This window comes from Nycticebus coucang, chromosome 4 (assembly GCF_027406575.1).
Source record: "Nycticebus coucang isolate mNycCou1 chromosome 4, mNycCou1.pri, whole genome shotgun sequence".
Lineage (NCBI taxonomy): Eukaryota > Metazoa > Chordata > Mammalia > Primates > Lorisidae > Nycticebus > Nycticebus coucang.
In genome coordinates, this window is record NC_069783.1 from 94,054,804 (window position 1) to 94,080,061 (window position 25,258).

Below are 25,258 nucleotides of genomic sequence, written 5' to 3' on the forward strand. Positions count from 1 at the left end.
TGTCCTATTTCCTTATTAAAAAGAAACCAATTAGTTAGTATGATCACACTGGGGCTTTAGCTCAGATACAATGTTAATGCAAGTCTAAAAATAAAAGAAAAAAGCAAACATAAAGCATATCTTTTTTCCCATGTTGTTATGAGGTTTAATATATATAATACCTACTTTTTTGTATAGTCCTTTAGGGCAAGGCATTTCCTGGCATTGAAAATTTACTTAAAATTTTTGTGGCTGAATTATCATAACAAATATTACTAATACGTAATTCAAGATCAACAAGCTGGCCTCTTACATGATGTTTGGTGCCTAGTAGGTATTCAAGACAATTCTCAGAATGACATTTTTGTGAAAACTGTCTAGTTCTCGTTTGGCTACAAATAACATTAACAATACGGGTCATTTCTAATGTAGGAGAAACTTGATTTTGGAGCCTTTCCTCCCAACCTGGTCCTGATTACTGCTTCAACTCCTGTTTATATAATTCTACACAGTTTTGGCAGGATTCGAGAGCACATACCAGGGTGTTGGCTTTTATGAATCTCTCAGGATGTGAATGTCACGCTGACTGGATGAACTCTGGCCACAGATCCCAGACAAGCACAATGACTCTATTTATTCAGACTTGGCTGCCTGAATGCAGATCGACTCTGTGGGTAATAAATTTTCACAGGCCAAGAACTTCAGCATCAACCAAGCTGATCCTGAGAGGAAAAAATGCATCTAGGGAAGTGGAGTTGGGTTACAAAAATCCTCCTATGTTTTTATTCCATGTCTGCATGTCACTCAGCTAATTCATTTGGTCACTGATTGACGTGGACTGTTAATGCCTTCAGAGATTCTTTTTAAAAGCTCTGCATTCTGTTACACAACTGTCATATTAAAAAGAAGGGAAAAAATGAAGAGCTTCCATTCCAATTGGCAATCTGCTTTTCATAGTATACCTCAAAACTGATGTGACTCGTTCAGTGGCAAAAAGCAGAGAGTAAAGATGGGAATGTTGCTTATACCACTCCACAGAAGCCAAAGGAAACAAAAAGCACTAAGAACAGGAATTCTGGGCCGAGAGCAACCTTATCACCTATAATCTTGACATCTTGATGCAGCAAGGCTTTAGATTCTAAGAGGCATGAATATTACTCTATGCATTATAAATAAGAAAATAATTGGCTCTTTAACTTGCAGATTTATGTTAATAACATAGATACCTATTAAATTAAATGCGTGCTCTCCAAATACTGATTGGAGATTAAGAGGTTAACTTTCTTTCATTGTGAGGGGAGTAATTATGCCAATAGGGAAATTTCCCTCTACAGATTAGATACAATGATCCCTGCCTGGAACATTAAAATAGTTTAAGAGGATAAACCATGCTCATTTAAAGAGAAAAATGCAGTTACATAATTAAAATGAAAAGACTGCCCAATATGTGTGGGTAATGTAATTACTGGAAACTGCAGGCATGTCCGTAGCCGTTCAATTTGGATTCCTATTTCCTTCCATTCCCTGAGTTATGTATTTGTCATCTCTGAAACACTTGTCAGCAGCTGACACTATCTCTGCTGCTCCTTGCTGAAAGTCTTAATGATGTGTCCCTTTCCTCACGCCTTAGCTATAATACCACATACATGTTTGCTTGTGTCCAACCTCCCAAGTTTTCCATGCCTTGAGCTTATCTTTTTGGCAAATGGGAAGATATGCAGTATAATTCATTTCTCCCTTCCAAAGCCATTAAAAAAATGTTGGTTTTTTTTTTTTTTTTTTGAGACAGACTCTCACTCTGTAGAGTGCTGTAGCATCACATTCACAGGAACCTCAAACTCTTGGGCTTAAGCGATTCTTTTGCCTCAGCCTCCCAAGTAGCTGGGACCACAGGCGCCTGCCACAACGCCCGGCTACTTTTTTGTTGCAGTTGTCATTTTTGTTTAGCTGGCTCAAGCCGGGTTCGAACCCACCAGCGTGGATGTATGTGGCTGATGCCATAACCACTGTGATATGGGCGCTAAGCCTAAAATTTTCCTTTAGTACTTAGTGTTTTCAATAATAATTTTGTGTTAAGTTGTCCATTCTTTCATGGAAACATTGGCCCTTGGAATTGTTGAAAAGAAGAGTTACAGAAAGAAGATCAAACAAATTGCTCCGTATATCACATCTCTTTCATTTATCCAGACAAGAGAACTGGTTCTCAAACACTCTGTGCTATTTCCAGTTGGAACCTTATCACACATAAAAACCATAGGTGTAACTGTGAGATTATGCTTCCACTTCAATTATATCTGCAAACTTTCCAAGTGAACTCTGTCACAACCCCAGCTCTAGAAGTCACAGTCAAAATTCTGGTATCCTGGAAAAGGAAGTCTGCGAAGAAGCCAATTTTCTTGGTTTTGGAGACTTCTGTCTGAGACAACTTGTAACTTGTACCCCCAATGCGACATGATGTAAATATGTTTAAGGAAGTGGCTAGAGATATTTCCATGGAGATTGGATGAGTGCTTTTCTCTCACATTGGTTATTTGCATGTTAATCTATAGCTAGTTTGTGATCTTGGGTTTTATATTTTTGTTATCTCTGTCAATACCGTTGATGTTTGGCTCGCTATGAAAAATCACAGTGTTCAGGAAAAGAAATAAAAATAGAGAAAAGGTCACCTTTGATACAGGAAAGGGGATGGTACTCAACACAATGTTATGTGTCCATCTAAGAGGTATTTAGTACATCAGCTGTGGAAGACACAGTCCCTGCCCTCAGGAAACTTCTAGTTTAGTCAGATAGATGTTAGAAAAAGTAGACATATAATATATAACTAAAATTATGATGAAGGACCAGTTGGGGATCCAATTGAGATAACTTACACTATCTCCCTGAGGAAGTGAAATTTATGTTGCATCTCCAAGATGCCTAAGTGTCAACCAGGCAGAGAATGAAACAGCAGAGGCCTGGAGGTGGCTAAGCCTGGCTTGCTGGAGAAGTAAAGAGAAGGGCCTTGCCACTAGAGTGCTATGAATTAGCTCAGTGTGAAGAGAAAACAGCCAGGCTATGCTGGGTAGTGCTGGTCAGGCTGAGGGCTCTGGATTTTATCCCAGTGGAATGGGAAACCTAATTAACATTTCAGACCAAGAAATTACTTGCTATAATTTACATTTTTAAAAGATCACTGTGGGGAGGTTGTATTCTAGAGGGGAGGGAAGAGAAATACAGTTTATCTTCAATTGCTTTAGACTAGCCAGGATGCAAAGAGGTGGATGGACCCACATGTAATTCTGGAGGTCAAATTGACAGTATTTAAGGGTGGAATGACTATTTGAATGAATAATAGTCACCAAGGATGAGTCCGATGTTTCTAGACTTAAACAGCTGGGTGCCTGGCAGGCTAGTTTTGAAAATGGAAACAATCACAAAAGGAACGTATCTGTGTGTCTGGGTAGAAGGATGGCAAAGACCAGGAGTCTAGTTTGGCACAAACTGAATTTGAAATGCTTATGAGACATCCAAGTGGAAAAGTCCAGTAAGTCTGAAGAAAGTTCTGAGCTGAAGATACAACTTTAGAAATTGCCAGTATATAAAAACTGAAGGCCATAGGAATAGATAAGATCGCCCAGAGAGAGTGGAGGTAGAGAAAAGAAGTCAGGAGTAAATACTAAAAGGCTTGGTCCATGTTTCCTCTTCACACTGAGCTAATTCATAGCACTCTAGTGGCAAGGCCCTTCTCTCTACTCCTCCAGCAAGCCAGGCTCAGCTGCCTCCATTCTTTGCATAGTTGACCCTTAGGCATCCTGGAGATGCAACAGAACTTTCACTTCCTCAGGGAGACAGTGTCAGTTATCTAAATTGGATCCCCAACTGGTTCTTCATCATAATTTTAGTTATAGTTAATTTTAGTTAACCTGAGAGGAAACAAATTAGGAGCATGTGGAGACAGACTGCTCAAAAGAAGTGTGTAATGAACATTTTTTAATGCCTTAAGGCTTCTAGTGAGACAAGGGACTGACCAGTGAGGTGCAGTTCTGATGAGAGGTGGGGCATAAAGGAATCAACAGAACAAGTCTCCATGTAACTGAGCAGGGCAGTGAGTTGCTATAACAGAAGGGAAGGGGAAGGAGGAGTGAAGATAAAGGAGTCATGTGGATGTGGTGGTTGGGAGATTAGATTTTCCTGTTAGAAGCCAGTTAGCCTAGCCATAGTATTCACCAGGGAAAGAAAGATGAATAAAATATAGAATAAGATTCAGGTTGTTCACTCAAGGAATTGGGGAGATAAAAAACTTGTGATTATCATCCCATTGTCTCCTATTATCAATTCTGTTCTAGAAATAATTGTAGGTTATTGGGGGAGAAAAGGGGATGAAGGGAGGAGCAAAACCTCACCTACTGAGTTCAATGGACATTATTCGAATGATGGGCTAATTTATAGCCCTGACTAAAGCCACATAACACAAACATTTGTACCCCTTTAGTATTTGAAATTTTAAAAAAGTGAAAAGAAAAGAAATAATTGTAAAACATTAACCTCCTGTTCCATTATTGGAAGGGTAGCAATGAGGGCATTATTTTTATACTACTGTTAAGGTTATCACCGAGGTCAGATTTTTCACACATTTGCCTCTTGAGGGTACATGTCACGTGGTGTACAGAGTTAGTCACTACTGTAGATACTAACTGGGACCTTGTCAAAAAGTCATGCAAAACATTCAAAAATTTCAACCTCTGGCATAAATGGGTTAGAGGCAGAATTTGTAAAATGACAGCACCAGCGCACTGTTGTAACTGGTATATAATCTTATACCTAGAATAGCCACTGAGAAAGTTACACAGAGAGAGGCACAAAACATTCTAGCATTAGAGATAAATCAAAATGGAATCCTTCAAAACATTCAAGGAACCCACAGAAAGGCAGGAAAAATAGATGAAAAACTAAGGAGAGCAAACAGAACAAAAAAATAATGTGGCACACTTAAGTCGTCATATATTAATAATTATATTAAATGTAAATGTTCTAATTATATTAATTAAAGGACACATTGGTAGAGTGGATAAAAACATGGCTGTACTAGGTCGACAGAAAACTCATTTCAAATATAACAATATAGGTAAGTTGAAAGCAAACGAAAGGAAAGTTACACTGGGCAAGCATCAATCAAAAGAAAGCATGAGCAGCTATAATGATACCAGAAAAAGTAGACCTCAGAGCAAAGACAATGACCAGAGAAAGAGTGGAAACATCCACAGTGATAAAGGGATAATCTACCAAGACACAGCAATTCCAAATGTGTGTCTACTATATAACAAAGCTGTAAAATACGTGAAGCCAAACCGTAGAAACAGATAAATCTACAAGCTTAGCCAGAGACTTTAACACCTTCCTCACAACAATGGATAGAGCAATTAGACAGAAAGTGAGGAAAGATATAAAAGTACTCAACACCACCAGTGAACAACAGAAAATAATTGATATTAACAGAACACTCCATCCAAGAACAGCAGATATTAACAGAACACTCCATCCAAGAACAGCAGACTACACATTCCTTTAGGTACCTACAAAACATTTACCAATACAATACCTTAGGCCATAATAAATCCTGAACAAATTTGTAAGAATTTAAATCACACAGAATATATTCTCTGATGGTAACAGAACCAAACTAGAAACTGATAAAAGTAAAATCTTTGAACACTCGGAAATTAAACAACACACTTGTAAATGTGAGTTAAAAGAGCAAGTTTCATTGAACTGAATGACAATGAAATACAACATATCAAAATCTGGGGATAAAGCTACAGCAGTGCTAAGAGTGAAATGTATAGCACCAATTATTTACCTTATGAAAAAATCAACTTCTGAAATCAATATCTATGCTCCCTCAAGAAACTAGAAAAAACAGCAAAAATGTATTCAAAGCAAGCAGAAGGAGAGAAAAAAATGCAGATAAGCAATCAATGAAATAGAAAACAGAAAACTAAACAGAGATTATCAATGAAACAACCTAGCTCTTTGAAAAGATCTATAAAGTTGATAAACTTCTAGCAAAACTGACAAAAAAAGAAAATGAAGATAAACGATGATGATCAGTAATGAAACAGGGCTAGCACTATAGATCTTGCAGTTATCGAAAGGCCAGTGAAGGAATTCTACTAACAACTCTACACACACAAATATTACAACTTAAACGACATGGATAGGCTATTTGGAGAACATATATTACCCGCAATTTACACAGAAGGAAACAGATAATCTGAATAGTCTTACTGAGGAAATAGAAGTTTTAAGTTTTAAAAATTGCCAGCCCCTGTGGTTTTACTAGAGAATTCTGGCAAAAAAGAAGAAACATCAATTTTTACACAAACTGTTCAAGAAAAGAAAAGAGTTGAGGACACTCCCTAATTCATTTTATAAGGCCATGATTACCTTGATATCAAAACTAGACAAAGATAGTAAAAAACAGAAAACTTGAGACTAATATACCTCACAAACATAAAAAGGCAAGTATGTGGTGAGGATGTGGAGCAAACGGAATTCTCTTACATTGCTGGTGGGAGGGTCAATTGCTATAACCACTCTGGAAAATGGTTAGTGACAATCTACTAAAGTTGAACATGCCCACACCGTACTGCCCAGAATTTATACACTTGGGCAAAGACTCCACAGACATGTTCCCCTATGTTCAATAAAAGACCCATGCTGCACAGGGATGATAATAATAGTGCTATTGTAATAGCGCCAAATATTTACATGTTCATCAGCAGTTGACTAAGTAAACTATTTCATTATACACAGATAATGAAATATGATGAAAGTCATGAAAATGAATAAAATTCAATAATACGGAACATAATCAACAGACCAATCTCACAAACAATGTTGAACAAAAGCCGTCAGACACAAAAGAATGCATGCTGTATAATTCCATTGATATAAAGTTCAAGAACAAGCAAAATTACTCTGGGGTGCTAGAAAACAGGAAAGTGGTTATTCTTTTGGAGAGAGGTAACTGGAATGGGACACAGAGGCACCTGGGAGGCTGGTTATATCTGTATCATAGTTACATGGATTTTATGAATAGTCAACAAGTTGTATATGTAGGGTATTATAATTTTCTTTATATATGTTGCATTCAATTATAGTTGATGATTATTTGCAAAAATTTTTATTATATTTGTAAGTAATATAAAAGCAAAAAATGCCCACTGAATGTGGTGACATAAAGATGGTGAGTGACCTCAAATTCAAGGAAAAGGCAGGCTTGAGAGATCTAACATTAATTCCGATTTTATGAATGAAGCAGGGAGCAGTTCAGGGGCTGAGCCAAGGGTGCAAAGCCTTAAATAGCAGACTGGGGATTTGAACCCCTGGAGTGGGGCTGCTGTGCCTTTAATCACTGAATTAGACTTTCTCTTCATCTTTAAGAACACAAAGGCACAAGTGTCCTTATGATAAAAGGATTTTTTTCCTTCTGGGTAGATGCCCAGTAATGGGATTGCAGGATCAAATGGGAGATCTAGGTTGAGTGTTTTGAGGTTTCTCCATACTTCCTTCCAAAAAGGTTGTGCTAGTTTGCAGTCCCACCAGCAGTGTTTATTGCAGCTCAATTTACAATCACCAAAATGTGGAAACAGCCTAAATGCCCACCAACCCAGGAATGGATTAACAAGCTGTGGTAAATGTATATCATGGAATACTATTCAGCCATTAAAAAAATGGAGACTTTACATCCTTCGTATTAACCTGGATGGAAGTGGAAGACATTATTCTTAGCAAAGCATCACAAGAATGGAGAAGCATGAATCCTATGTACTCAATTTTGATATGAGGACAATTAATGACAATTAAGGTTATGGGGGGGGAAACAGAAAGAGGGAAGGAGGGAGGGGGGTGGGGCCTTGGTGTGTGTCACACTTTATGGGGGCAAGACATGATTGCAAGAGGGACTTTACCTAACAATTGCAATGAGTGTAACCTGGCTTATTGTACCCTCAATGAATCCCCAACAATAAAAAAAAAAAAAAAAAAGGAAAAGAAAGAACACAAAGACAATGAACAAGAAAAGGAAACATTAGACAGGAGTGTTCAAATGCACGGGAGTCTGTGGCTGTCTGAGGAAGGGCAAACAGGCACAGCAACTTGAAGTTCTTGGGGCTCTTTGTTACACGGCTGCACAGGCTAGTCGAACCAATATTCACAACCGGCTGTAATGTAAGAAAAGGTTAAGGACTTGGCATACTATGTTATCTTTATTGAGGCAGGGAGATTTTCTGGAAAGGTTTTGGATCGGAAGGACAACTCTGATTACATCTGGAGAAATCACCTATTTTAAATGTTTAATTATCTCACAATATCAGAGGAATGAAGGGTGCCTACGTGTGTTGCATGTGTGCACAAGCTATATTCTTTTAGTGGAAAATAATATTTTGGTCTTGGAGGGAAAAAAACCCATTTTTTAAAGTATGGGACTTACAATTTTTATGATTAGGACACCCTTTGATTATAAGTCAAAGCAGGACAACTTAATAGAACCAGTAATTAGTTTTTAACTCCCATATTCGAAACCACTGTCTGGAATCTTAATTAAGAAAAAGGCATTACTGAATAAAAATTAGTCATTCTGTTAGTTCCTTTTATGGAAAAAATAGGAAGGTATGTACACGTAGGGATTAAATGCAAAAATAAAGTAGATTCCTGTATGTGCACAGCACAATGTCATCAGTGGGGCAGATTGAAGGGAGGAGCGAATAAAACCACTGAGTTGACTCTTGGTCTCACTGCCCCAGCAAACATGTCGTAGGTCACTACTAGTGAGTTTTCACTGGAAATATTTCCTGGAAATAGCTCACGAACTTATTTCCAAATTAAGAAAGGTCTGCATATTGAAATAGTCTGTCAATCCTTTTTCTAATGTAAAGTACATACAATTTGCACATTGGATATTACTTAATCCATAACGTATCTATTGAAGCTGTTCAATGGGGAAACATACAAAGAGATGCAATCATTTATAGATTGTCACATAGATGGGGAACCAAGATTAGGAGTGAAGTCATTCTATGTTTCTGCTGAGATTGCTGTTTTGTGGATATCTGATTGCCCTGATGTGTATACCTAGAAACAAATGAAACAATCTCTAAAACACTCAAAGCCTGAGCATCTTTCCTTGCACGGCTGACTTTCCTTCACTGAGTTTTCTCTGCTTGCCCATCTGGTTTCCAGCCTCCTCAACCTCTTCTCCCATCTTTGCTGCCTCAGTGTCTCCACAAGGCAAGCATCCTCCTCTGTGACCTCACACCCATGCTCTGCGCAGACACTCTTCCTTGAAATTTTCCTCTGACTCTTACTTCACCTCTGTCTATTCTCTCTCTACATTATTTGTATTTGCACGTCTAGACAGCAAATCATTTGCATAGCATTTCATGATACCTTTGTATAACAGTAAGTTCACGATTCCAAAATCAATTGAACAGGGTAAGTATTCTGCATTGCATATAAAAACAACTTATTAAAAAACTCTCTGAATTATCTTTCTACCTATCCCATTTATCCAAACTTGACAAAATACGATTCAGGTGGTCAGAGAAAAGAAACAGAAATGTAGTAAAAACCTATTTTCAGTGTTTTTAAAATTGCTTTGAAATACAAACATTTCCTGAAGTACAGAAGTGAAAGTGATGAAGGTTAAGTATATATTTTTTCACCTTAACTGACTGATCAGAAGAGTATTTATAACTCCCTGACTGATGTTCAAGCTGATAAATCAACACTGGGGAGAACATTTCAAGCACATTTATCATTTAAGACAAACAGCCTATACTGAGCATGATTATTTTTTATTCATCATTTGAGCTCCCCTCTACGTTTGCTCCGTCTCAATATTAATAATATCTGTGTAAGACTTCTCAATATTTAATGTTACAGCTTGCACGTTGCATGCTGATGAGGCTAAGGTCATGATTAATCTGTAGAAGGCCAGTTAGCTCTAAAAAAAACAACAAAAAGCCAAAACATAAAAACATAAAACCAGAAAAACTCTATTTCATAGTGAAGCCTGATCCTGGTCAGCTTCTTTGTAATACCTGTTGTTGGTCTCAATGTCATAAAGATCACAGAAAAGTTTTTAGGGAAACTAAGGCCAAGATACTTTAATAGACTCAACTGGATAGAGGTTTGTAATGAGCAGAAGAAAGCCTGGCATCCTTGAGTACTAGCCACACTTTAGCTCAGTTAATACCCCACGTGGTCCGCTGGGTCAGCGCTATCTGTGTCACATCCAAAGGATGGCAATGTCAAAGAGAATCTTACCTGTTCACTTTCTTCTTCATCACTACTTAGCTTAAGGTCATCTTCTAGCATTCTGCAAAGAGGAACACAGAGGTACAGAGACTTAGAGGATTCAAAATAATTAATAATTCAGCAACAAAATATCACCTTTTTAGCAATAAGTCTATTTGATTTCCTATTTTTTCTTTCACTTTTGTGCACCTTTCCCCTGATGTGCTTAGGAAATAGCAGACCATAACATCATAAAAATGAACCCGCACAGCAGTCACAGGCTAAGGTAGACAGCCTCCGGAAGATGGTTAGTAGAGAAATTGTACTTAACAATACTTTATTGTATATTTCAAAACAGCGAAAGAGAAGAACTGTAATGTCTCCAACACAAAGATAAATGATTGATGAGTTGGATACCCTAATTACCCTGATTTGATCAATAGACACTGTATACATGCATCGAAATAACACACATACTGCAAAAGTATGTACAACTATGATTTAGCAACTAAAATATGCTGTTTAAAAAACCCAGAAAACAGGGGCTTTTCCTGGGTAGTTTTAATTCTGAAATTACTTGTTCAGTATTTTTCACATCTAGATGCTGTGCCTGCATCCCTGCCTGAGGGGTCTTCATGGTAAAAATAATTAGGAATCAGCAGCACTGTGCTGGAGATGTGAAGTAGTAACTTGAATGGTGAACTAGCTGGCTAGGCCTCTGTCCCTTAGGGGGCAGGAGAAGACATTGCCCCTGAAGTCCTACTGAGTGAAGAAAGCCAGAAAGAAAGAAGCCTGTAAAGGCAACTACCAGCCCATGTGGTCCCTCCAATTTGTCCAGCACCTACCGGCAGGGGGAAAAGATACTTTTGGGTCCACAACAGTTAAAAGTTAAAACAAAACAAAAACAAATTCAGGTTCTATTAGTTGTGGTGATGATAAAATTGTATTCTTTTTAGCATTGCTGTATTGTTTCTTTAGAGAAGGGTAGTTTTCAGATTAATTCATTTCAAAAGCAATCTGAATCAGAAGCACATTTTAGGAAAGCACATTATATAAACAGAACCACCCTGCCAGGGAGCAGGGGGAGCCCACTTCTGAGGGACCCTGGGGCTCCAGGCTCTTGCGCACCCTTGGCCTCAAAGGCCTCCCTGTCCAAAGACTGTCCCCTAAAATGTGCCTATTGACCTTTAATTGTCAATTACAGGCATACCATCAATACTTGGCTCTGAATATTTGTATAAGTCATTTAATTCACTTTCAGTGTGAACTAGGGGTAAAAAACTGGCAGGGCGGAGTTGGACCCGGTTCTGCCCCAACTATCTATTATGTGTTTGGGGCAAGTCAATTAACTTTCACCCCCATTTCTTTTATGTGTAAAGTGAAGGTTTTTGCTGGGCAATCTCTAAGGTCCAATTCTGCTTTAGATTCCATGAGTCTACAACATAATTTTGCTCATTGCATTTTATCAAGTAGAAAAATTTCTCTTGGTTCTACAGGAACATGACTGAGAAATTTCTAAGTTGTTTTTGGTGTCTCATTTAGAGCATTACCATTAGGACACCTAATCTGCTTCCTTATAGGCTCTTGCTATTCTGCCAGTATTAGGAGGGACATCCTTCCATTATTTAAACCAGCGGTTCTCAACCTTCCTAATGCCGTGATGTATTTTCATTGTTTGTTACAAAGGGGTTGTGACCCACAGGTTGAGAACCGCTGATTTAAACCACCACCAAAGAAACAAAACATCAGCCCAGACTTTGGAGCTTCACCTGCAACTACCCTGCCCATCAGGCATGCCATTCATTTCCTTAACCTCAAAAAGACATATGCTTGGCTTCAAAGAGAAGAGACCATTTAGTGATTCTTTGTTTGGGCATACCCTAGGGAAGGGGCTGTGTTTTCTTTGTCCTTAGGTCCCCAGTGCCTAGCACAGAGATGGTACAGGGCATAGCACCAATCTTTTGGCTGGGTTGAGGCATCTTCCTCAGGACTATTTTCCTAGCAAAAGGTGCAAATGCCATTCTGATGGGGGGAAAAAAACAACCCAACAACAACAACAACAACAACACAACAACAGAGAAGGAGACAGTTTCCTGCCTCCACCCCTCACCCTCCGTTTTGGGGTAAATTGCCATTGAAATTTGGTTTCATCTCAAGGACACCTAGTAAGCATAGGTGCTCTAAGTGTGGGTGGTCCTGTTGGTAGGCAGGAAAAGAGGGGAGAAAGGACACATATAATTATGGTTGTTAACCCCCTACTGTCAGATGAAAGTCATGGGATTGGAAAGTTTACTCTTTATATGGACAATAGTCTGTACAGACTTGAAGATCATTGCCGATTAGTGCAAGAAGGCCCAACATGTCCCAAAGTAAGAGATCTTGGCTTAGGGGCAAACCAGCTGTGTGACCTGGTCACCACATGAAGCTGGCATTGCTGAAAGTCACCTCAACAGTGAAAACATTGTGTGAGGTTCTCTTTTAAGGTAGGGACTGCAGCCTATGTCTGTTTATTTAAAGCGTCAACACACACACACATCTGTTGGGAGCACATATTGCCCCTGGTAGACACCTGATCCTGGACAAGTCACACCTCTCAGGCTGAGCATTGATCTTTTCCATAATGGGGCTTCACCTACCTCCTCACCATTTCCTGAAGAAAAGCTGACAGGGATACATTTTGCCTTGTGAATAATAAAGGGTGTCCCAAAAGTCGCCCCTGAAGTTGCCATACACAGGGAAGTGGGAAATTGTACCTAAATGGAGTTTTATTTACAAAATAGTCATTACACAATTTAACAAAAAGGTGGCCAACATGTAGAGAATATTATGTAAATATTTTGTAGAACTATGTAATGAATATTTTGTAAATAAAGGTACATTTGGCTATAATTTCCCATTTTCCCTATTTATGGCAACTTTAGGGGTGACTTCTGTGAAACTCTGTAATCACTTATCACTGAATTTACCTCTCTTACATCGAGGGTGCAAAAAAAATGTATACACCATTTAAGAAAGGAAAAAAACTGTATTAAAAGTGTAATATTCAGTATATACCAACAACAAAAGATGAATGAGTACAAGTCAAGTTGGGTACTTCTTGTAATTGCAGAAGTTAAATGAGACTTGAGTATTACAAATTTAATAGTTTTTTTCCCTTTCTTAAGGGAAAAAATATACACATATTTAAGAAATATACACATTTCTTAAAATGTGTATATTTTTGGCACTCTCTGTATTTAAAAAAACAAATTTACTGTGTTTCAGGCTGAGTTCTAAAAGCAAAGAATCATGTGTAAAAATACTTTGTATTCAAGAGAGTTTTCAAGAGAAGTTCAAATCCAATTAAATGTAGAATACCTTGAAGTATGAGAAAGTGGCAATGGAAACATGAAATTAAACAGTTTATACAAACATTGCCATAGCAATCTTGGGTGGTACTAGTCCCAAAACATGGGATCACAGAACTGGGATAGAGAACCAGGGCCACATGCACCCCAACTCCCAACAGACACATAGGCACCTGAGGAAACGGATGCCCAGGGCCATCCGAGCGCATGAGCCCTCCTACTTTGTTCTGATGGTTGCAGGCCGATCCCCAAGACCCAACCCTTGAAGCACCGTGCTTGCTTCCTTTTACTGCATTCTTCAAGTCTGATTCAGCGTTCACAAGGAACTCCATTTTTTATGCTGACCGTATCAGAGTAGCCTCAGGCTAAAGAAGGGCTTAAGTTCACGGCTGAACAATGGAATACAGAAAGAAAACCTGTGACACCCAAGATCACAGGCAGTGTCCACACTTGGTGCCTGGCTGGCAGACAGCAGATGTAGCCTCCTTCACCTGAACACACAAATGGCCTCACTGCGGCTGTGCACCCAACCCACTTCCAACCCTGGAGAATGTTTTTATCACTCGTCTATTTCTGTAAGGAAATAGATTGGCACAGGTATATTAAACAACAAATACACAAGAGTGTTAAAGGAAGAATAAAATGAAGATACCAGTTAAGTATTTGTTAGGCTATTGTGGGTGGCATCTCTGTTTTTGAAAAAGGCAGGCAAAGACTGGCCCTGTAATGGAGGGCAGAATCTGGGGTTGGGCACCTGCACACAAGGCCACCAAGTCTGGCTCCTGCAGGTGCCTCCCACACCGCTACATCCTGAGCACTTCCAGGCTGTCCTCCTGCTTGCCCTCTGGACTGCCCCCACTTAGAGTCACCTGCTTCATGTCCCCTCAGAGCCCTCCCGGGTGATGGGACTCCTGACTCATGGCAGCAGCTCTCATTGTTTAAGGGGGTGTTCGCGTAGACATTACTCTAATCCCCACAGTAACTCCTCCAAGGTGGGAGGTGGCCCTGTGCAGGAGCAGTGGGCTGCAGTGGAGTCAGAGCACGCACCTAGGGGGAGTTCTAGCTCTACCATTCAATGAGCCCAGGGACCTGGCACCTGCAACTCGCCCCATAATCCTTAGGAAATGCTTTGCCCAGGACTTGGCATGGAAGGAACAGTCAATCAGTGTTCATTTTTATTAATATTCTTTTTTCCTAGGAGGGCACCAGGCCTCAGAGCATTTAAGTAACTTGTCTGGGTAAATGAATTGAAATTTAAAATGTCCTTGTAATAAAGCATCAAAACTAAGCCATTTATGCTACTCTCAGGCCATTTTGAAAAGGATGACATTCCATAGAAAAGGGGAGAGGGCATATATTTTAGGTTATAAGTACACATAATCACTGTCAGTTGGCCAGATGTGGCTTTATGGTGACAGAATATGGAAAACATACTCATCAGCCCCAGTGCAGAGATGTCTGCCATGGTAGCCAGTGGTTGGCCACACAGCCAGGGGGTCCCTGCTGCCTGGGAACAATGGGGTCGTTGAAATAAAATAGACAATAGATTTGAGCTTTTCCAATTGGGGCCAGAGAGCAGAGGTGCCATCTGAAGCGCAGATAAACCTGGACTACGCAGCCTGAATACTTGAAGAGCTGTCAAACTACTGTCAGGAGCATTCCAAGTGTCACCTCACGGTGACTTCACAGTGAAGTATCAAACAGGTACTGAAGATGGTGACATTTAAAGGACACAAGAAAAAGCAAATGTTTTTTAGTCTTTTTACAAGCAAAAAATTTTTAAATGCAATTAAGTGATTGAGACTATCCAGTTTTTACTTGAGAACTGTGTTAGACAACAGCTTGTTAAAATGACTGTCCCAGGCATATTGTAACACACTCCCCAACACCTGGTACAAAAGGCTGAAAAGGTTCAGAGCCACTGGCTGCACAGGCACACGCCTCCCATAGGAAGGGGCCTTGTAAGAGCTCAACAGAGGACAGGATGCAACAGGAGTTTCACGTGGAGCTCTAAAGAGGGAACTACGCACACACATTTCCCCTGTGGTTTGCCAGGTACTGTATCAGGTGAACCCTTCTCTTTCTAAAGGTGAATGGAAAGGAAATGCGTCTTACCACCCACCAGCAGAACTGGCACCCAAACTCCAATTTTGACTCAATTACTCATAGGTCCACCGCATGGTGGGGTGGGCACCTCTCCACGGAAAGAGGACTATCTCCCCTGGTTGGTTCCCCTCACACATTAAATCCAAATCAGCATTGTCATTTTCCCCATTTTTGAGTGAGTACCTTAAATTGTGAAGCTCTGGCAGAACCCAACTGTCTCATTTGAAGGCAAATGCAGTAGCTCTCAGAAAAGAGAAGAATTCAGTACAACCCTGGCAACTTTAATGTTTGATTATTGTAACTTCCCTGTAATTGAGCCAGAGACAAATTCATGTTGTAGCTGGTACCTACAGTTTTGAGGCCCAAAATTTTTCAGGAAGCAGAAACAGCAGCCCACCCTTAACAGATGGCCAACTGCTTCTACTATTTATCTGTATCCTACGCAGGTAACTGCAAACGGGCACTTTAACTACCTTCAAGTGTAATGACAGCCATTTCACAGTGCGGTGGCTTTTAATTAATAGGACTTCCCTTGAATTACTTGTCAGATGGGGCTCTTAATAGATCTGAATCCTTTAGTCCTTTAGAGTTCATTTCATTTTACTTAATCTTAATGGCTTTTTAAAAACATGAGTTCTAATTGGGCTGTTTGATTTTCAGATTTGTTTCTATAGCTGGTGCTACACCTATCTCCACCTGTGTGGGATTTAAAACCCAAACCAAAGTCTATGACTCCCCACTAAACATATTCATATATGCAAATATCTATGCTAGCAATTAGCAGCGCATGGCAGGCTATTCCTTATGCACCCCCTGCAGGGATTCCCCAAGTCATCGTCTTTACTGCTTAGAAAACAGGAGGGAAAGTTATACAACTCATTCCAGTCTTTCTCAAGTCCACTGCTCTGTCAGGATCAGTGCTACCATCTGCCTGGGGTTATCTTCCTTAAGTGACCACCTTCCTCTTTCCATCTGTTCAGGACTTAGCTCAGCTATTCCGGTTAACAGGGAACCAGGAAGACTAGCACAGGCTCATGTTGGGGGTTGGGGATTAGTGCATCCAGGGCACCAGTGAAGTCAGTAGTCTGAAGGCCAATGATGAAATCAGGAACAAAATGAAAGGTGGTCTACTGGACCTAAGTGTTTCCAATGCTGCTGTTTTCAGATCCAGGGATCTCCATGTCTTATCTTAATGGCTTTTTTAACGTATGAAGCAATTTTGGTTCATAGTGACATGGTGTTTGCTTACATATATCCGCTTCCTGGACTCTTTCTTTCTTAGGACCTATTCTGGTTGTCAGTTAATCATTAAATGATCTTCTGATTCTGCCGTGTTCAACCTGTGGTGAAGGTGTACTGACTCTCTTCTGCTTATGACCTTTTTTTTTCTTAGGATAACACCTTCTGAAGGTCCTTTTTACCACTTATGTGCCTGCTACACAGGCCTGCTTGCCCTGGGAGACAGCATTTCATTTCCCTACCTTATAAGGGCCTCACAAAAGCCAACCTCACTTAGGTAACCTGCCAAACCCTGATGAGATTCGGGAAGACTCTGTATCTTCAAAACCTCAATCAACTGCTTTTCCTGATGGCACCCATATCTATTATTATAACTAGAAATCAAAGGAAAAGGAACATCAACACTAATAAAAGGAAACAGTGGTACTAGGTCCTGGAGTGGTAGAAGGCATTCTGAAAGGGCAGCTGCCAGGTTGGCTAGCATCGTAGTCTGAATTCTGTCCCTAACTAGCTTTGTGAACTTGGACAAATCATTTACTCTCTGGAGATTGTTTCCATATCCCCAGAGCAGTGGTTCTCAACCTTCCTAATGCCACAGTGTATTTTCATTGTTACAAAGGGGTTGCGACCCACAGGTTGAGAACAGCTGCTTTAGAGTAAGGGTCGGATAAAATGATTTCCACATGCTCTCCCTGGTCTGAATTCCATGGCTTTGTGCCTTTACCAATGGCCAGAAAGTCTGGTAAAACTGTTGGAGATGCTCAGATAGGAATCAGTTGAAAGTAAAATGAGCAGGTTGGAATTTGAGTAAATGGTACCGAAATGCAACAGAAGCCTGGGGCCCTGGGTGAAGCCCTCCTTTCCTCATGTCAGGTGAAATATTTCTAATGGTTTTTCTATGAATTAAACCGAGAATGATGTGACTGTGCTTTTAGACATAGAGAGCTATGTAGACATATAGAGTATTTGAAATACTTGATGAAGATTTTTCCCATGTAATATGGTGTGCAGGAAAAATCTCTCCCTCCAGGCTCTAGTCCTATAAATCTGCAATGCTAAAGAAGCTTCCCTTGAAACAAAGAACAAAGGAAATAACCAGACTGTATCCTAGTTTTCCTGCATGAGGTACAAAGACTACTGAGTTGGGAGACAGGGCCAGCTTGAGATCAGGAAGTAGTCATTCCTGTCATAAACTAACAAATTGGTTTTATTATTTTTTAGACTCTTCCCTATTATAGTGGACTGTGACCCACAAACTCACATCCAACAGCTTTTTGGTAGTTTCAAAAACTTTCTTTTTTGGGCGGCACCTGTGGCTCAGTGGGTAGGGCGCCATCCCCATATACCAAGGGTGGCGAGTTCAAACCCAGCCCCGGCCAAACCGCAACAGAAAATAGCCGGGGTGTTGTGGCGGGCACCTGTAGTCTCAACTACTTGGGAGGCTGAGGTAAGGGAATCACCTAAGCCTAGGAGTTGGAGGTTGCTGTGAGCTGTGTGACGCCATGGCACTCTATCTAGGGCGATAAAGTGAGACTCTATCTCTACAAAAATACAAAACAAAAACAACTTTTTTTCTCTTAAGAGAACCTTTACAAATAAAATCAGATGATATAAAAGTAGAGCATGTCTACAGATGTAGAAAAAGCATTTGACAAAATTTGATGTCTTTTTTTGATTATATACCTACATCTACCTCTTCCTTCTAAGCACAGAAGCAAGATACTTTAACAAAATAAAGGTCATATACGACAAGCCCACAGCTAACATCATACTCAACTGGGAAAGAATGACAACTCTTCTTCTACGATCAGGACACCCAGTCTCATCATTTCTATTCAACACAGGACTGGATGTCCCAGCCAGAGCAATTAGGCAAAAGAAAGAAATAAAAGACATCCAAATCAGAAAGGAAGTAAAATTATCTCTGCAGATGACATGATCTTATATATAGAAAATCCCAAGGATGCCACCAAAAAAACCTGTTAGAACTAATAAATTCAGATGACATATAAAAAGACAGTGAACAGACCAATAGAGTAAACTGCCAGTGTTCAAAGGAGCTCACTGAGTTCTCTAGGCTCTGTTCCACATACCAGAAGAAGTCTGTATCCTCTCAAAAATCCTATTTCTACATGATCCTTTCATTTTTTTCAAAAGGAACAGTTTGCTCTCCAAACTCCATTATGAAGACGCATTTAGAAAGGCATGAAGCCACAACATACTCTTCAAGGTAATTCAAACAGTAAGTGGGATAGCTTGTGGGGGGGAAAATGAAGCCACCTGGTGTTAAGGTATATAGATAGCACTGCTGGTAAGTGCTGGGGATTCACCAACCAGACACAGACAATACCAAAAAGAGAAGTGCACCCTCACAAATCAAAGTGCAGGTGAGGGTTTCCCAACCAACCCTCTCAATATAGTCCACATTTTCCTTTTCAAATTGTTTTGTAGGCTAAGTGTGCTCAGTTCCTCATCTGATGGGTCTCCAGGCAAAATAAAGACTTTGAGAGTGCCGTGGGGAAAACGTTTATAAAGAAACACCTTGGAGCATGACTTGCTCTGAGCTCCAGCTTCTGGGTAAGTCAGAAGCTCTTTGGGAGCTTTAAGAATAAAAGTCAGGCCAATGATTCTCAAACTTGAGCCTCCATTAGAATCGCCTATAGGACTCTTTAACAAAAACAAAATGCCAGTCTCACTCCTAGGGTTTCTGGTTCAGTAGGTCTAGGGTGGAGGCCCCCAAGTTTGTATTTCTCTTAAGTCCCCAGGTGATACTGGGCTACTGGTCCTGGGGCCATACTTTGAGAACTGCTGGGCTAGGCCATAACCTCCTGTCCCAATAAAAGCAGGAGTTGGCAACTGAAAGCAGGAGTTAAGAGTCTAGAGCAGTGGTTCTCAGCCTTCCTAATGCCCTGACCCTTTAATACAGTTCCTCTTGTTGTGGTGACCCCCCACACAAGAGGATCTATGTCTCGGTTCCTAAGACTATTGGAAATATGTGCTTGCAGATGGTCTTAGGGAACCCCTGTGAAAGGGGAAAGGGTCATTCAACACACAGGTTGAGAACCGCTGGTCCAGAGCCACCTCTGAGGGCATACTGGGGATGGTGGACTGGTGGGGCTTGAGGCCCTAACTCTTAGTGCCCAGTTGTGTATTTCTAATAAGACCTCACCCACAGCCACTGCCTGCCCATAAGGCAGGATCCCAAAGAGAATCAGGGGCCCCTCCTCCCATCTCTGTAGCTCTGAGAACTGCTGTCTATACATTTAATCAACTGAGCCCAAGTCATTGGAATGCAAGTTCCTAAAGGGTATATACCTGTCCTCAAAGATTATCTGGTTAGTATACAGGAAAGAAACAAGTAATTCAATGATTTTAACATGGTAGGGTGAGTGCTAGACCAGAGATACACCCTGAATATAAGGAGGCTCAGGGAAAGCCACCAGGGAGAGGCATGCCTGAGCCGTCTTCAAGGCCCTAGGGTAGTGGTTTTCAACCTTTTTTATCTCATGGCATACTTGAACCTACAGTTAAACTTCCATGGCACACAAATAATGTTGCTCAAAAAAAAAAAAAAAGAGTTAAAAAACAGAATATACTTACTGTGCTTTGAACTTCTTTCACAAAAGTTACCCTGTTTCCCCAAAAAGGTGTGTTCCCAAAAATGCTCTAGGTCTTATTTTCAGGGGACGTCCTATCTTTCCTGTAAGTAGGTCTTATTTTTGGAGGATGTCTTATTTTCGGGAAAACAGGGTATTTATTTATTTTTTTGAGACAGACTATGTTGCCCTGGGTAGAGTGCTGTAGCATCACAGCTCACAGCAACCTCAAACTCTTTGGGCTTAAGCGATTCTCTTGCCTCAGCCTCCCAAGTAGCTGGGACTATAGGCGCAGCCACAATGCCTGGCTATTTTTTGTTGCAGTTGTCATTGTTGTTTGGTGGGCCTGGGTTGGGTTCAAACCTGCCAGCTCCAGTGTATGTGCCCGGTGCCCTAGCTATTGAGAGATAGGCGCCGAGCCTGAATTAACTATCTTTAAAAATTTTCATGGCACACCTAAGATCCTCTCCCTGGTGGCACACCAGTTGAAAATCACTGCCCTAGAGAGTGAGATGAAGTCAGGGAAGGATAGCCCACAGTGCAAAGGGCTGCAGTCCTGCAAAGGAAGGACATTGCGGTTTTCTTTGTAAAGATAATATATACTCTTGGCACAAAACTTCCCAAACAGAACATCTTCCTTCCATTCTTGTTTCTACCTGCCCACTTCCTTGTCCTCCATAGTCACCACGGTTTGTGGTTTCTTACACACTATTTCAGAATTTCTTTGTGCATTAACAAAAAAATACAAATATAACATGTTAGACCCATCAGAGTAAGTACAGGACACTAAAATGCCACCCTGTGGTGAATGAAAGCAATGCTCAACGGACGCCTATCTGCTGGGTGGGCTACCCTTCGGCCCACGGCAAGGAACTGAGGACACTTTTGAGCAATAGCCAATGAAGCCCAACCACCACGAGCGCAAGCTCAGAGCCAAATCTTTGGTCAAAACTTAAGATGACTGCAGCCCTGTGACAGGCCCTGAGTCAGAGGACACCACTGAGCCACAATCAGATTCCTGACTCACAGAGACGATGACATGATGGATGTTGTTTTAAGCTACTAAATTTAGGGGTAATTTGCTGGGCACCAATAGGCAACTGATGCTAGTGGATGGTAATAAGAATTTAGTGTGTCCCTTCTCCACGGTTGTGTCCAGTGATTTTGTCCAAAGCATTTGAAGCCACCATTCACACAGCCCAACAGAAGTCAATGTACAAGGTCTGACCATTTAGTTGGAGAACTTGCCACGGTGTGCTTTTACTGGCAGCATTGTACAAACAACTCATAAGATTTCATAGCCGTGGTATATGAGTGTCTCATAGCTCTGTTCATGTCCACATGTGGGGGTGTCTTGTTGAGTGGCATTTGTTACTGTTGTTTGGCGTTTTTGTACGCTATATGATAATAGCTCTGGTGTTCACTCCAGGAAAAGAGCTCCAAAATAGCTTTCCAGCAGTGGTTCTCAACCTTCCTAATGCCTCCTAATGCCGCGACCCTTTAATACAGTTCCTCATGTTGTGGTGAGCCCCAACCATAAAATTATTTTTGTTGCTACTTCATAACTGTAATTTTGCTACTGTTATGAATCATAATGTAAATATCTGATATGCAGGATGTATTTTCATTGTTACAAAGGAGTCGCGACCCACAGGTTGAGAACCGCTATTTTACAGGGTGGATTAGGTACTGGTGCATAGCTTCCCAAAGGGAATACTTTGAAGGTGACCACGGTGATTATTTGGTAGTGAGGTAATAGCATTTTTTGGTAGGACGAGTTCCTGAACTCAACTGTCAGACCTCGTATGTGAACCAAATTGGTAATTTGTAATTTTCTAATGGTCACATTAAAAAAAAAATCTCCAGGAGCTTTTATGTTTTCCTCACTCATTCTAAGTCCTCTGCTTCTCTTAAGATGGCAACCTTCTCCCCATACCCTGCCTGGTAGGGTACTCTGGTAAGCTTGCAAAGGAAAGATCATGAAAACTTAAGAGTATGTCAGTGCTGAGAAGAGGAATGGAAGGTTTTGGTCAGCATCAGCACAAATGTACACCCTGCTGACTTTTCTTGGTGGGCACCAGAATCCTAAATGCCCATTTTGTCCCAGTTAAATCTGTCAACAACTAATCGTGTTACTAATTCTGATGCCGCTGTTTACTTATGAGATGGCATTCTGCAAGGCATCTGTGAGTTCAGAATAGCCAGGAAGCAGACGCTAACATGCAGCTGCAGGTGGCCTACAGAAGGGACATGCTCAGGGCAGTGGGCTTAGGAGCCATGCCCTAGGAAAACAGAATGGCGGGAAGCTACTATGAAACTAATTTACGGCTTTCACATGAAAGTTATAACCCAGTTATAACCTAAGAATAGGGGAAAGGGGGAGAGGAAGGGGAGGGAGGGGGGAGGATTGGCGGAGGGAAGGTGATTGGTGGGATTACACCTGCGGTGCATCTTACAAGGGTACGTGTGAAACTTAGTAAATGTAGAATGTAAATGTCTCAACACAATAACTAAGAAAGTGCCAGGAAGGCTATGCTAACCAGTGTGATGAAAATGTGTCAAACGGTCTATAAAACCAGTGTATGGGGCCCCATGATTGCATTAATGTACACAGCTATGATTTAATAAAAAAAAAAAAAAAAAAGAACAGCAGGCAGCCTTGCAAACATATCTTGTAAAACTCTTCACCATTTGGCAGGGAAAGTCTGTACACTTGTTTCTCTGATTTATCTCTTCCCCATTCTTCTTGGGTGCAGTAAAGACACATAGTAAATCACTAAATTTTTCCAGTTTAAGAATCTGTGCAGGCTGTTGTTCTCTCTTGGAATTGTAATGCTAGGTAGGGGAGCTGGGCAGCCCAGAGGGATCTTTTTGTCTAAGAGAACTGCGATGCTGGGCCCCCTCAAACATCCCATAACTTTTTCCACCCAGAAATATGTAAACACCACACATGGTTCTGTGAAAATATGAAAACATTCCATCTTTTCCATTTAGGGAAATGTAGGCTGTAGTTACAAAGTAGCCTTCTTTGAATATATTAGACTTTAAAATTCCTTCCTTCTGAAAGAATTACAGGGAAAGAAGGCTGTATGTACTCTATCCTTTCTATTAAAAAAAGAAAAACTTAGCCTTTAGAAAGAGTACTTTACCAGAGAATGCTTTTTCCTCCAAAGATGCTTTAAAATTCCCATCTTTGTTTGTTACAAGGATTTGTAGAAAATTAGTTTCTGGACTTAATGTTCTTGGTATTAAAGAAATTGAGTTTCCAAGGCAGAATGTCTTCAAGTACAGTGTGTGAAAGAACATGAGCCTTTCCCGGGCAGATAGCAGAAGACAGGTCAGAGGATCCTGACTGAGAACATAAAAAGTTTCCTTGGCTGTATGGATTCCGCAATGGACATTTCTTGACTTAAACCTCTGTGCATCTAACTGAAGGGTACATATTTATTTGGCTCAAGTGTATGATGTTGAATATTAATTGTCAGTAAATTAGTAAGCTGGTTGACAATTCTGTTTGCTAACTAATGATTTGCTTATGTAATTGCTAACTTTTGACAGTAAGAATGCAATGAATCTAGAAGGGCTATACATACATTAGGTTAAGATTTGTTCTTTGGTTTGAAGTACCAGTGTCGGCATTTCATGGCTGTTGTTATTGATAAGTTAATGGCTAATAGAATCCCTAATTAAGATATTTATTTGAACAGATAAACTGCTAGATAGAAAAGAGAACCAAACAATCTCTTGATTAGCAAATTCATGCACTTTAAAAGCTACATCAACATTCACATGTTGCCCGAGTAAAAGGCATAACACACTGGTTTCTAAACCTTCCTGCACATTGGACTCTCTTGGGGATGTTTCAAACTACTGATGCCTGGTTCCCACTCCAATTCCATATTGACACAATAGATTTGGGGTATAGTTGTAACATCCAGATGATTCTGATTCACAGCAGAGTTCAAGAACCGCTACATAACCCAGAGAGAGCTGGACTGTCATACAAGCTGCAGATCTTGAACAGCTCTGGACCTTGGATAAAGTCCCAAACTCTTTTAGTCCATTCTTTAATAAAACGGGATGATATTCAAGATTCAAATGAGACAATAAAGGTGAAAGACCCTTGTTAACTGTAAAGCCTCATTGAGTTTTTCTGCGATGGCTTTTTGCATCACCTGTGGGTACTTGTAAAAATACTGATTCATGGGCCTTATCCTTACAGATTCTAGTTTAATTGGTCCTGGGTTGGCCAAAGGCATCAATGTTTTTGACAAGCTGTTATGGTCTGAAAGTTTTGTGTCTCTCTCAAATCATGTGTCGAAATTTAATCTTCATTAGGAAAGAAGAATCGACAAGGGGAGGTGCTAAGGTCTTGGGGAAGTGCTCAGGTCATGAGGGCAGAGCTCTCATGGATGGGGTTAGCCCTTATAAAAGAGACCCCAAAGCTCCTTCCATCCTTTCAACCAGCTAATAGGTAGGTGCGTCTATGAACCCGAAAGCATATTCTTACCAGATACTAAGTCTGGTACCTTGATATTGGACTCCTAAGCCTCCAGAACTGTGGGGAATAAGTTTCTGTCACTTTTTTTTTTTTGTAGAGACAGAGTCTCACTTGACCGCCCTCGGTAGAGTGCCATGACGTCACAGGACTCACAGCAACCTCCAGCTCTTGGGCTTCCGCGATTTCTGTCACTTTAAGTTATTCAGTCTAAGGTA

At 40.5% G+C, this 25,258-nt stretch overlaps 1 protein-coding gene across 3 annotated transcripts in view; it reads right to left on the bottom strand.

Annotated features, from left to right (window-relative positions):
* AFF3 (ALF transcription elongation factor 3) overlaps nucleotides 1-25,258 on the bottom strand; it is a 565,722-nt gene that overhangs the window by 110,582 nt on the left and 429,882 nt on the right. For all 3 annotated transcript variants that reach the window (XM_053588375.1, XM_053588376.1, XM_053588374.1), the window contains exon 11: nucleotides 10,285-10,336. In XM_053588375.1, the coding sequence (XP_053444350.1) occupies nucleotides 10,285-10,336 (52 nt within the window). The remainder of the gene's footprint in view (nucleotides 1-10,284; nucleotides 10,337-25,258) is intronic.